The 13,627-nt window shown below is 43.4% G+C and overlaps 1 protein-coding gene across 2 annotated transcripts in view; it reads left to right on the forward strand.

The window, feature by feature from the left end:
• FAM184B (family with sequence similarity 184 member B) overlaps positions 1–13,627 on the forward strand; it is a 132,643-nt gene that overhangs the window by 83,592 nt on the left and 35,424 nt on the right. For both annotated transcript variants that reach the window (XR_012020230.1, XM_072804681.1), the window contains exons 6-7: positions 2,924–3,034; positions 6,983–7,090. Coding sequence is in view for 1 of the 2 variants with exons in the window: in XM_072804681.1 (XP_072660782.1) it covers positions 2,924–3,034; positions 6,983–7,090 (219 nt within the window). In the remaining variant the exon portion in view is untranslated. The remainder of the gene's footprint in view (positions 1–2,923; positions 3,035–6,982; positions 7,091–13,627) is intronic.

Consider the following 13,627-nt stretch of genomic DNA (forward strand, 5'->3'; position numbering starts at 1 on the left):
GTGACCTGTTATCTACTTGTAAAGGCCAACTAAGAGGAACATTTCATCCACTCTTCTAGATACTTACAAGATTTCTCCCCAAATAAGCTAGATTGGAAATGGTAGGCATCTATCAGAGTAATAGTAGTACTTATTATTTATCCATCCCTTACCCAGCCAGAACTGTACTGGGCATGGAAGGAACACAATGAGTCATAGAGAGGGTAGGAAATGTGCTCAAGATCACACAGCTAAAAGGCTGTGCCATTTGTATGGTCCCCAGAACATTCCTCTATCTGGATCTTCTGTGTAAAGCTGTCAGGCTGTGGTGCGGAACCGTGGAGGAAGCAACCCCGTGAGCCCCATCATTTTGACTAAAGTATGGAAACTGTTGGGAAGACCACAAGAAAATTTTGTTCTGATTTTAGTATTTCCCTGAATCTGAGAACATAGTTGGCTTCTTGACTTATGGAACACTGAGAATTGTGTCAGTAATGAGCATTCTTTTCTTACTTGACACTATAAAACCTAAACCCAGATGTCTACCATGTCCCACCCTAATATATATCAGATTTGGGGTATAATCTTAACATTTGTTTTCTTTTGACCCTATTGTGTATTTCTAATTTATGTTTTCTTATATTTTATGACTATTGCAAACTTCTTTTTTTAACTTGAAGTCGAATTTAATAACTGTACAGTTATTTCCTTTAAATAATATAAAAGCTGAGATACAGAAGTCAGTGCCAAGAATGAAGTAATGGTTTATATAAAATGCTACTTACTCTAGACTTACTCATTCCAGTGACTTTTTAAATTATTAATCAATCATTTTTAAAAAATTTAATTTCAGTATAGTTAACATACAGGGTTATATTAGTTTCAGGTGTACAATATACTGATTCAACAATTCTTTACATTACTCAATGCTCATCATGATAAGTATACTCTTTCCCACTCACCTCCCCTCCAGTAACCATCTGTTTGTTCCCTGTAGTTAAGAGTCTGTTTTTTGATTTGTCTCTTTTTTTCTCTGTATGTTTGTTTTGTTTCTTAAATTCCACATGTGAGTAAAATCATATGGTATTTGTCTTTCTAAGTCGGACTTATTTCACTTAACATTATACTCTCTAGATCCATCCATATTGCTGCAAATAGCAAGATTTCATTCTTTTTTATGACTGAGTAGTATTCCTGTGTGTGTGCATGTGTGTGTGTGTGTGTGTGTGTGTCTGATATCTTCTTTATCCATTCATCTGTCAATGGACACATGGGGTGTTTCCATAACTTGGCTATTTTAAATAATGTTACTATAAACACAGGGATGCATGTATCCCTTTGAACCAGCGTTTTTGTATTCTTTGGGTATATATCCAATAGTCTAATTACTGAATCATATAGTAATTCTATTTTTAAAGTTTTGAGGATCTTCTTGCTGTTTTGCATCGTGACTTCACTTCACATTCCCACCAATGGTACACAGAGGTTCATTTTTCTCCATATCCTTGCCAACACTTGCTGTTTCTTGTGTTGTTGACAGGTTTTGACAGGTATGAGGTGATACCTCATTGTGGTTTTGATTTGCATTTCCCCGATGACAAGCGGTGTGGAGCATCTTTTCATGTGTCTGTTGGTCATCTGGATGTCTTCTTTGGAGAAATATCTGTTCATGTCTTCTGCCCATTTTTAAATGGATTATTTGTTTTTTTGGTGTTGTATGTTTATTTTTTTTAACGATTTTATTTGTAAGTAATCTCTACACTCACTGAGACACTCGAACTTACAACCCCAAGGTCAAGAGTCACACACTCTACAGACTGAACCAGCCTGGCACTCTGAGTTGTATGTTCTTTATTTATTTTGGATTCCAACCCTTCATTGGATATGTCATTTGCAAGTATCTTCTCCTATTCAATAGATCGTCTTTTAGTTTTGTTGATTATTTCCTTTGCAGAAGCTTTTTATTTTGATGTAGTCCCAGTAGTTTATTTTTGCTTTTCTTTTTTCTCTTGCCTTAGGAGGCAAATCTAGAAAAATTTTGTTATGGTTAATGTCAGAGAAATTACTGCCTTTATTCTCTTCTAGGATGTTTATGGCTTCAGGTCTTACATTTAGGTATTTAATCCATTTTTAATTTATTTTTTGTATGGCATAAGAAAGTGGTCTAGTTTTATTCTTTTGCATGTAGCTGTCCAGTTTTCCCAACACCACTGGTTGAAGAAATGGTCTTTTTCCCATTGTATATTCTTGATTCCTTTGTCAAGGATTAATTGGGCATATAATTGTGGGCTTATTTCTGGGCTTTCTATTCTGTTCACTGATCTATGTGTCTTTTTGTGCCAGTACCATACTGTCTTGATTACTACAGCTTTGTAGTTTATCTTGAAATATGGAATTGTGATACCTCTAGTTTTATTCTTTTTCAAAATAACGTTGGCTATTTGGGGTCTTTTGTGGTTCTATACAAATTACAAACTTTAGGATTATTTGTTCTAGTTTTGTGAAAAGTGCTACTGATATTTTGATAGGGATTGCATTAAATGTGTAGGTTGCTTTGGGTAGTATGAACATGTTAACAATATTTGTTCTTCCGATCTGTGAACGTGAACTATCTTTCCATTTGTTTGTGTTGTCTTCAATTTCTTTCATCAATGTTTTATAGTTTTCAGAGTAGAAGTCTTTCACTTCCTTGGTAAACTTTATTCCTAGGTATTTTATTCTTTTTGGTGCAATTGTAAATGCGATTGTTTTCTTAATTCCTCTTTCCACTGCCTTATTATTACTGTATAGAGATGCAATGGATTTCTGTATATTAATTTTGTATCCTGTGATCTTTGTTGTAAGCTTCTTTGAATCCCTTTGGGATAAGGCAGGGTATGAATATGTACATGTTCTGTCTATGCATTCATACCTTGTATGAATAACTCTTCTAATCATCATTTAGGAAGTAGAAGCACAGTTGGAGGAAGTGAAAAAGAAGTCAGAAAATGAAATCAAGCAGCTGGAAGAAGAGAAAGCAGCCCTAAATGTGAAGCTCCAGAATTCTCTGCTCGAGGTAAATTCTGAATTACTAGTCTTGGTTAACTGAGTTGCCAGGAATCTCAGAAAACTGGCCTGACTTCCAAACATTCCGCATCCATGGAAGAAAGGAAAGGATTTCAGCCTGACAAGAAATCTGTCTCAAGGGGCATAAATTTAGCTTTGAGTAGCAGAGAGCCTGATTTATGGAGTTTTAACAAAGAGGCGTTTAATGTCTCACATAAAAGAAGGAGGCAGCAGGCTGCTGGGGCTGATTCTGTGGCTAAATGATGATATCAGGCCTAGTATATTTGAGATTCCCACAGTCTCTTCTCCCCCTGGGCTATGTCCTCACTTTCCTGGGTATTTGCTGCTTTTGACTTCATGGGGCTCCTTCCTCTATTGAAAAAAATATTAAAATTATATTTTATTGGTATAAAAATTAATATAACCAAGCTGCATTTTTACCTTCTGACTTTAAAAGAAATTCAGATATTGTCATAGCTTCTAAAAGTACTGTGGGCCCTAGGCCCTGTGCCTGCTGCATCTAATGGAGAAGTCAGCTCAGATTCCCCCAGGCTTGGAAAATGACTGTCATCACTCTGTTGTCAGGTCCAAATTTACACCAGAAAGCAGGGAGGGGCGGTGATGTCTAGGCCTGCACACTTCATCAGGAAACCACAAGCCCTCCCAGAGGGCTCCCACTGACTCCTCTTCCCATTGGTAACATCTGTGTCATGAGGCCAGCCTGGGAAGGCAGAGTGGAGGCAGGCAAGGGAGGAAGTAGAGAATGCCCGTAGGCCAGCTGAACATCACAGTTTGCCATGTGGGTTCACCTGTCCAGACCACCTACCACCCAAGGTCAAAGTTTAAAAGACCTGTTGACCATTATATGGAGGGAACTCAAGGGAAGGATTGGAAACAGGCTTCATTCTTGAGCCTAATTAGAACCCCCACACACACAAAAATGTAAAGCATTTTCCTTGCTTCCCCTGCCCTCCTTCGCACCTTCCAGATGAGTCCTGAGTCCACCATCCCTTCAGGAGCCCATGAAATTGGTTCCTCAGCCCTGACCGAGCACCACAACTTCCTGGGGGAGCTTTTAAGAATCTAAAAGCCGGGATGCCTGGGTGGCTCAGCCATTGAGCGTTTGCCTTTGGCTCAGGGTGTGATCCTGGGGTCCTGGGATGGAGTCCCACAGCGGGCTCCTTGTGGGAGCCTGGTTCTCCTTCTTTCTATGTCTCTGCCTCTCTCTCTGCGTGTGTCTCCCATGAATAGATAAATAAGATCATAAAGAATCTAGAAGCCGTGTGCAAAACAGTATGGATTGCTTAGGAATACATAATGGGTTCAGTCTGGAGACATGCTGGAGAATTACAGAAAATTCTGAACCGGTGGTTGTTTCTAGAAGGGAGAGAGGGTGGTGGGCGAAGCTTGGAGGTGGCAGCTGTATTTATGATATGTTATCCCTTCAGCTGAATGACACGTGTACACATTATGCTTTCCTCCAACCTTTTCTTCTATGTCACAAGCGATCATTTTTCTAAAAGGTGGGCATGCTATGCCTTGGACTTGGTATATCAGGGGCTCTGGAGGAGAGGTCCTGGTGGAAAGTCTGTGCTCCAGAGGCTTCTGCTCCACCTCAGCCCAAGGTGGTGGCCCAGGAAAGATGCCCATTTCTCTCCCCCTCTTGCTCCCTCCCTGTTGAGTTGCACTGCTGATTTTCACATTGGATCTGGGCTATGCTGCTCTGCAGAGCTTAAGGAGGCTTCACATAGGTGTGTGGGACCAGCCCAGTCATGTTCAGACATGGGACACAGGGGTCCCCTGCCTATGACTATTTCTCTGAATGCCCCTGACAACCCCTTTCAGTGGTGAATTTTGTTGCCTGCTATTAAGGTACTATCTAAAGCTGCTTATATATATTAACATTTAATCCTCACCACCATTGTACAAGGTGGGTGCTCTTCTTATCCCTGGTTTACAGATGAGCAAACTGAGGCACAGAGAAGCTAAATAACTTCCTCAAAGCCACACAGGTAATGAGTAGCGGGATACTACTATCCAGGATACTAACCGGGATAACACGGCTCTGAAGTCCCCACTCTTAACCATTATGCTAATACTCCCTCAAGCACAGTATGCAGCATCTTTGATGACCGAAGACCATTTAGGACCTGAGTATCTGCAGGTGGCTGGCACAGCCCAGAGGCTGACCTTGACAGAGCACCTCAGGCCTGCTCTTCATCCTTCACTTCTCCCACCATGCTAGTGGTGACATCATCTGTGCTCCCGCTAAACAAAGCTAGAAATGGAAGAGTCAGCCCTGAACTCCTCTTCCTCTCCTGCTCCTCCTTCTTCACCTGGAGCCCCCACCCTTTCCCATTGTCTCATCCAGTCAGTTGTTACGTCCTGTGGGTCCTACCACTGAAGGCCTCGGTACCCCCCTCTCTTTATCAGACCTCCAGGATGGCTCACCTAGACTCTTTTTCTTTACCTCTTGTAGATGTTACATAAACAATTGCATAGGACTCCTTTGACTATTTCATAAGCCTTAGCAAGATGCAGTATAAATATTTTCATAATCTTATTCTTCTCTGATGTTCCCTAGGGTCTTGCAAGAGCCTTGGCCTGTATCTCCCTGCCTCCACATTCTCCCTGCACCAGCTAATTCCAGAACTAGCCTTCTAAAACCCAAATCTGTTCAAGGCCCCACTACTCCTTCCCACCAGATCTTTAATTTCCATGTTTTTCATAATTGGGGCCTAACCTAATTCCTACCACTACCCCCCAGGACTCTGTTTCCTCCCACCCACTCCTGCATGGAACTTTCCTCAGTCCTTGCACACATCCTACCTTCCTCTGCCATTGCACCTGCTGTTCCTACTGCCTGGAATGTTCATTCTCACCCTCTCCACTGATGGACTCCTATTCATCCTTCACTGCCCCAAAAGTTGCCCTAGACTCCCCTGGGCATAGTGTTTTGCTGTAAATTCTCTGTAGTAATTTGTGTCTCATAGTAGTTGTTGTGAGGATTAAAAGAGTTTATACTGTAAAATACTTAGGTCTGTGCCTGGCAGAGCAAACACATCATTAATGATACTATTATTATTTTGTCTTCTGAATGTTTCTATGATTATAACCATGTGTCTGCCTTACCCATAAAATGACAGCTCCTGGGAGCATGGGCTATATTTTTTTCTCTTACCTTCTTGCTCTGTCCCCCTCTCTTACGTTCTCATACCTGGCATAGGGCCTGAGAAGTATTAAGTTTCCTACAAAGATTTTTTTTTAAGATTTTATTTATTTATTCATGAGAGACACAGAGAGAGGCAGGGGCTGAGGCAGAGGGAGAAGCAGGCTTCCCGTGGGGGACCCTGATGCAGGACTGGATCCCAGGACCTCGGGATCACAATCTGAGCCAAAGGCAGACATTCAACCACTGAGCCACCCAGATGCCCCCCCACAAAGATTTGTTAGCAACATCTGAGTTAGAACACCTTGTTCTTCTTTACTCTAGAAGCCAGTTTGTTTAATCAAATACTCTATATAATTAATTGGCTAACAATAATCATCATAATTAGGGCTATATGATTTAATAGCATCTTTTAGCCACCTTTCTTTGGTATAATTCTTAAATATTATTGCTATTCCTTACCAACTAACTTTTAAAAAAAAAATAGAGTGACCTTTCAGAAATGATATGAAAACCAATGAAAACCTCCCTACAGCTCCTGTATGAATGTATTTATATACATAATTTAAAGGGAAGTATAGAGTACTATAAACCTGCCATGTTCATCTTTTTTAGGAAGAAGCAACCAGCCAATTAGAAATGGCCTTTCCAGAAACATCTTTACAAGTTGTCTAATGGGGCAGTGTCCCCAGAACCAATTCACCCAGGAGAATGGTTTCCCGGATTAATGACCCTATCAGGAGATGGGACTTTGTCTCATTACTAAGTGTTTCTTTTCTTCTATTTTAGGTTTTAAGATTGGAAGAATTTATCCAACAGAATAAGGTACGACCCGGAAGAGGCAAAGAAAGGCCCCAGGAATTGGACTGCCAGCATTGCAGCATTTTAGAGACCCAGGTAACCTCTTTTTTTTTTTTTTTTTTTTCTGCTTTAATTAGGATATTTCTCTTCTCTCAGCACTTCATCATCCCAGTGACACATGCTGACATTAATGGGTTCTTTCATTGCCCCCCGCCCCCAGAGCTGCCAAAATGCCTGAAAAAAAAAAAAAAAACACCAAACCACAAAATCCATTTGCAAAAACCATGAAGAAAATAGAGTTCTGAGTAATTATCCGTGTGGTTTGAAAAAGAACAAGGCTTGTCAGATGCAATCTTCTCTCCCTGTCTGAGAGCAGCTTGCCTGGCAGATAAAAGGGCGCTCGCCCAGAGGCGGCCTTCGGTTCCGCCCAGCAGGAAGCATCGTAATAACCCCCCGGCCGCCTCGCCCGGCGTCTGAGGTGTCCGTTACTGTCACACTAGCCCTTCCCATGAGGCTGCCCTTGTAGGGACACCACTGCAGGGCCGAAGCTGGTTCCTGGCGGTCTTTTGTCGGCTCCTGATAAGCTGTTTTACTTCCCTGGGGCCGCCATAATGAATTACCACACACTTGGTGGCTTAAACCACAGAAATGGGTTGTCTCACAGTTTTGGAGGCTAGACGGCCCAAGTCAAGGTGTCAGCAAGGTTGGTTCCTTCTGGAGGCTCTGAGGGAGAGTCTCCTGCATGCCTGTCTACCAGCTCCTGATGGCTGCTGGCAGTCTGGGGTGTTCTATGGTTTGCAGATGCTTCAAGCCCTGCCTCTGTCCCCCTGTGGCCTTCTGCCCTGTGTCTGTGCCTCTGGGTCTTCATATGGCATTCTTCTACGGACACCAGGACCCTTGCGTGGGGTCCACTCGAATCCACTATGACTTCATCTCAACTAATTATATCCACCAAAGCTTATATACAAATAAGGTCCCATTAATAGGAATTGGGGGCTAGGACTTGAGTATATCTTTCCGGGGCCACAATTTAGTGCAGAACGTAAGCACTTGTTTGACATTTGTTGCATGATGTCAAACACGTAAATAACTCCCGTGACGTTGGTGTTTGAGTGTCCTGGCTTGAATGACTCTCTTGGTTCAGCATTCCCTATTAACCTTTGCACCAGGAGCCATCAAAAGCCCACCATCTGAAAAATTTGATTTGATTACTGTCCCGAATTTTCAGCCCAGCTCCGGTCGGGAAGACACACGTAAGCGAGTCTGAATCTCATTGCTTCATCCTCACCCATCTCTTATTCACAATATCCATGTGCCTGAGTGTCTATAGGAATCGCAGTTTCTCTCCCTTGACCCCAGACTTCCAGAGCTTGAGCCCTGGTCCTGCCAGCAGCCCCATGGCATAGCCCATACTTAACGACATATTCACCGGGGTAAAAATGAGCCAAAAACCTGGTGGATATGGGTTTGAATGACAGCATTTGTATGAGGCTTGGTTGGTTCTAGCCATAGCCCCCATCTATAACCGCTTTGTAGTTTTGCAATGACTCTGTAAGGCACTGATTTTACAGAGGAAGAAACTGAAGGCCAGAGAATTTGGGTGGCTTGCCCCATGGTCACAGGCATATGAGCAGCCAAGACAGGACAGAACCATTGGCTCCGTGTCTCTGATCCCCCACTCTCCTTGTGAGAGTATCGACACATGTCCAGGATGCCTTCCAGATAAAACAGACCTCAACTCTGCGTTGGGGTTGGGACAGGCAGCCAGGACACCCTGTGTTTCCCCCTCTGACACGCAGCCTGGGGGAGAATGCTGGAGCAGCCCTCGTGGCTCCCACATATGCCTGCAGGTGAAGGCCAGTGGAGCAGACACACCTTCCTCGATGGCGCTGGTCCTTCCTGATCTGGGCACTGCATCCTTTCTGATGGGGTCTGCCTGAGAAATATGCAGGTGTTTTCATTCTCCCTCAGTTTCTCAAGACCCAGCCTCATGAGCTGGCATTCTTCTGGAAGAACTGGCCCGGGGGACAGCTGGACTTTCCACCAGCACCCTGTGAGATTTCTCGGAAAGATTGTCCCCAAATATTCCAATATTTCTCAGCTCCTCAAGGTGACTGTGGCAGGAAGATGGTACAGAGTTGGCTGGGCTCCTGAGCGATGAGATTCCAGTGAAAATAAGGTTGATAAGCTCAGGAAGATTGTGCATTGGCTGTATTTTCAGGGGAGAATACACACATGTAGAAGTTCTAGGTATATTCCAGGGCAGAAGAATAAGCGCCAGAGCTGTTATGACAACTCAGGATTTCTCTGCCTTGTCCCCAGCCACTACCTACCAAATGCCAGTAGCATTTCCCCAATGTCTCCCAGATGTTGTCCAATGTCTCCTGGGAACAAAATTGCCTCCAGTTGAGAACCACTACTGTAGCTAAGAGTCCTGAAGTAGTTCAAAATACTAGTGCATGTTGACAACCATGTGTTGGTTCACCCTGAAATTTGGCTCTCCTCCTGCCCTTCTTGGTCTAGAACATCATCTCTCATGAACCTGGTTTCTAAAGAGCTGTACACACCCCTCATACATAGAACTGCACTTGGAACCTCAGTGAACATCAGTTCCATTTGATTCAACTCTGCATGTGTGTCATTTATTCATTCCACAGTGATTTGTGGAATAACTAGGAGGTGCCAGCCTTTGAGCTAGGTTCTGGAAGAGAGAAGCATTCATAAACCAACAGCTTTAAAACTGGGTGGACATTTAGTAATAGAATTAAACATCTGGTGCTGTGCTTTCTCCTAGGCAACTATTATGTGCTTTGCAGGTATGGTTTGTTCTTTTAAATTGTTTTCTTTTCAAATCATTAATCCATGAGTGTATATAAAGGTACACAGTGGAAAGCAGTCCTCCTCTCTCTAGTTTCCTGTCTGTTTTGTTTTATCTCTTGTGTATCTGCTCAGAGCTATATACCATGCATAGGCAAGCATAATTATGAATATATTATTTTTTCTACAAATGGTAGCATACCCTCCTGTGCTCTACTTTTTCTACCTTAAATTTTCATAGCTTGGAGATCAGTACAATTCCATATCAATCTCATTTTTTTTTAAAGAAAAACTGCCTAGTATCCCCTTGTCCAGAAAAACTGTAATGTATTTAACTTTTCCCTTGTGATAGATATTTAAGTAGGTTTTCTCCATTACGGATAGTACTTCGGCGGCTAGCTCTGTAGAGGGATATAGTGTAGTATAGCAGTTAGGCAAGCTCACCCTAAACCAGATGCCTGGGCTTTAAAGGCTCTTTACTAGATCTTCTTCATCTGTAAAATTGGGGCAATGATACCATCTACTTCAGAGGGCTTTTGTGAGGATTAAATGAATTCATATGAATTCATATATGTACAGTGTCAGAAAGTACCCAGCATGTGTAAATGCTTGGTGGATGCTAACTCATGATTGTAGAATTTTCTGGGTCCAGGGGCACGTGCGTTTTTAACTTTGATAGTTAGATGACATTGCCTTCCATCAATGACGTCCCAGTGCACACACCCAATGGCAGCACATGTGAGTGCCTGTTTCCCCACAACGTGGCCAACACAGTGCAATATAAAACTTTCTCAACATGACCAATTAGAGAAAATTTGGAATTTAGTTCAAATATTTTTGGCAAGCCAACTATATGCCAGCCAAGTGAGTTGAAGCTTGGCTTAGGCCCTAGAGATATGAAGTCCTAGAGAATTTTTCGGGCTGGTGTAGAAGATGTGTGAGTAGTCCCCTGTAGTGCAGTCATAGCTGGCACTACACAGGGAGTGACAAGGGGCTATAAAATTTAAGTTTGTTCATGACTCAGGAGTATTGATTTAGGCCCTTGGCTCTTCTGCCAAAGAACTGTGGTGAGTCAAGAGAGATATAAATAATAACATCAGTTGAGAGCCGAGCTGTTTTCACTCCACTCCCAGATTGTACAGTTGCCAAATATGGGTGTGGCTCTGTCCCCTGGCAGGGTTAGCTGGGGACTTTGCTGAACCTTTTGTCCTGATCTCTCATTTCAAATCTCTTTGATTCTCTTAGATACATAGTTTTATTCATTGGTTTTCAGGAAGCCATGTCAGTCTTAGTAATTCTGAAGGAAAACTTTTTTCTGGTAGGCTCCTCTGGTGCCTGGGTCACAGTGAACTAGGGCAGAAAAGGAGGAAAGTTTGCACAGATTCTCATGCTTGTATCCCTCCAGAAGAAAAAGGAGAGTCATATGCAGTCGTTATGTTTCAAGTCTTTTAGCCTCAACAAATATTTACATGTGGTGTCTATGCAGGGCATGGGGGCTGGATGCTGGGGTAAATAAACCCCAGGCTGGGTCCTTGGAGAATTCCATTTCTAGTGGGGGGGAAAGTATTTACTTAAATAATAAGCTGGTACAATAAATACTGTAATAATGGCAGAGAGATTCTTTGCAGACAATATGGGAGAGGCAGGCTTCTGCTCAGGGTAGTCCAGGAAGGTCCACAGAGGAGTGACATCTGCCACCATCTGCCTGGACACTGAAAGTTGAGGACTTCACCAGGAAGGGACTGGGCAGGGGGAAGGAGCACAGGGAAAGGCCCCAAGGTGGAATCCCCAAGGCCTGTAGGAAGAGAAACGGGGTGGGGGGGGTACTCTGAAGCTCTCCCAGGCCTGAGAAGTGTCCTTGGCTCCCAGGAGGTCCTGTGCAGTGTGCTGGGCAGCTGTTACCATGTAGCAGACCTGGTGGATCATATGAAGCCAAGAGTGTCAGCTGTCCTGGGAGTGGGCAAATAATCCCTAAGCCCTCAAACAACTGCAGTGTACCCTCTGTGTGGTGTGAGTAGAGGGGTCCGATCCTATCTGACATGGAACAAGGTAGGCTGCCCTAAAGATTTACTCTGTGGAGAGATTCTCGGCTGAGAATCAGGCTGAGATTTGCTGAAGTTGGGAAGACAGGATAGGGTGGACAACAGCTCCGGCCTGAGGGTTAAGACACGGGTTCTACCCCGGCTTTCCCCCAGACTCGTTTGGGGACCTCAGCCATGTCTAAATACTGAGATCAGTTTCCTTATTACTCTGAGTAGCAAACACAGACAAGGCCCTGACAGTGTGCCAAGAACATAGTACTTTACACAGCCCCACAGCAACCCTGATAGACAAGTGTCATTATTGTTCTCATTTTACAGATAGGGAAATTGAGACCCATTCTCCAAACCTTGACACTATACTGCTTCTCTTTAGTAAAGTGGCGGCGATAATCCCTACTTGGCTCCACACCCAGAGATGTGTGGTAATGAACAGAAGAATGCATATGAAGGCACTTTTCAAAACTGTTTAAGATCCTGTAAATGTAAGGTGACTTTATAGTATCTATTACAGTCCCCTGTAATCATTTCAGCAAAACCCCATTGCATTAAGTGTTCTATTTTAAGATGTACATAATGCTAACTTTGAAAGATTGTCAACTGAACTTCAGAATGACTTTGAATATTCCCTTCCAGGAGATTTCCTGGGCGTGGGTGTTCCTTTAAAATAGAAATAATCCAGAAGAGGTTAACTGCCTGGAAGATGAAAGATGAAGACCTAATGTGAACACAGGTTTAAAATAAACAGCTCTTTGCTTGGGAGTAGTTGGGAGGAGACTTTTGTGATGGATGGTTGGAGGAGAAGCAGGACTGTTTATTTTTCTGTGCACACCTTATGCCCAGGCCATTTTGGTCCTGGACAGAGAGCACTGGGCGGAATTGGAGCAAAATGCCTCGTGGGGAAACCAGGAGTGTGACTTGGGGACCGATAACCCTGGATACACCAGGAGTGGCTCAGGGTCGTTCCTGGGAGGAAGACACTGAGATCCCAAGCAGATAACCAGGAAAACGGCAGATGGAGATTCTTTTCCATTTGAAGGTCAGAGAGGAGTACACCACTGACATGAGTATCAGTGGGCTTGAAAGCACTCATTCAGTCAACTGTTGATCTCCATGGTCTTGTCCATTTGTGAAATACCCTGATGGCACCCTAGGGCCTTTTGAATGACGGACTTTGACGTCAAATGCCAGGTACTTATGTAGGGGGAGAAAGGAGGGAAATATTTTTGACATTTTTATGGTCTATGCGTCCCCCCTGCTGAACCATAAGTTTGCTGAAATCAAGAACTATGTGTTCTTATCTTTACCTTTCCAGGATCTAATGGACCTGCATGTGGCAGATGTTTAGCACCATCTTGTACACAGAATGATACGTGACATGACAACTGAATGAATGGAGTTGAGGGTACCATTTTGAGCCCCAGTAGTTAAAGATTGGATTAGAAACCCCTTCAAACATTAGCCATGACTGGAGGATGATTTAGAAGAACACTCGGGTCCCTCTCCAATTACTTACAGAGAGAGAGGAGGACTCACCTTCTTCTTTTTTTTTTTTTTATTTATGATAGTCACAGAGAGAGAGAGAGATTGAGAGAGAGAGAGAGAGAGGCAGAGACATAGGCAGAGGGAGAAGCAGGCTCCATGCACCGGGAGCCTGACGTGGGATTAGATCCCGGGTCTCCAGGATCGCGCCCTGGGCCAAAGGCAGGCGCCAAACCGCTGCGCCACCCAGGGATCCCTCACCTTCTTCTTTGGACAGGATGCCCCTGTCTCTGGG

Source organism: Canis lupus, chromosome 2, assembly GCF_048164855.1.
Source record: "Canis lupus baileyi chromosome 2, mCanLup2.hap1, whole genome shotgun sequence".
NCBI lineage: Eukaryota > Metazoa > Chordata > Mammalia > Carnivora > Canidae > Canis > Canis lupus.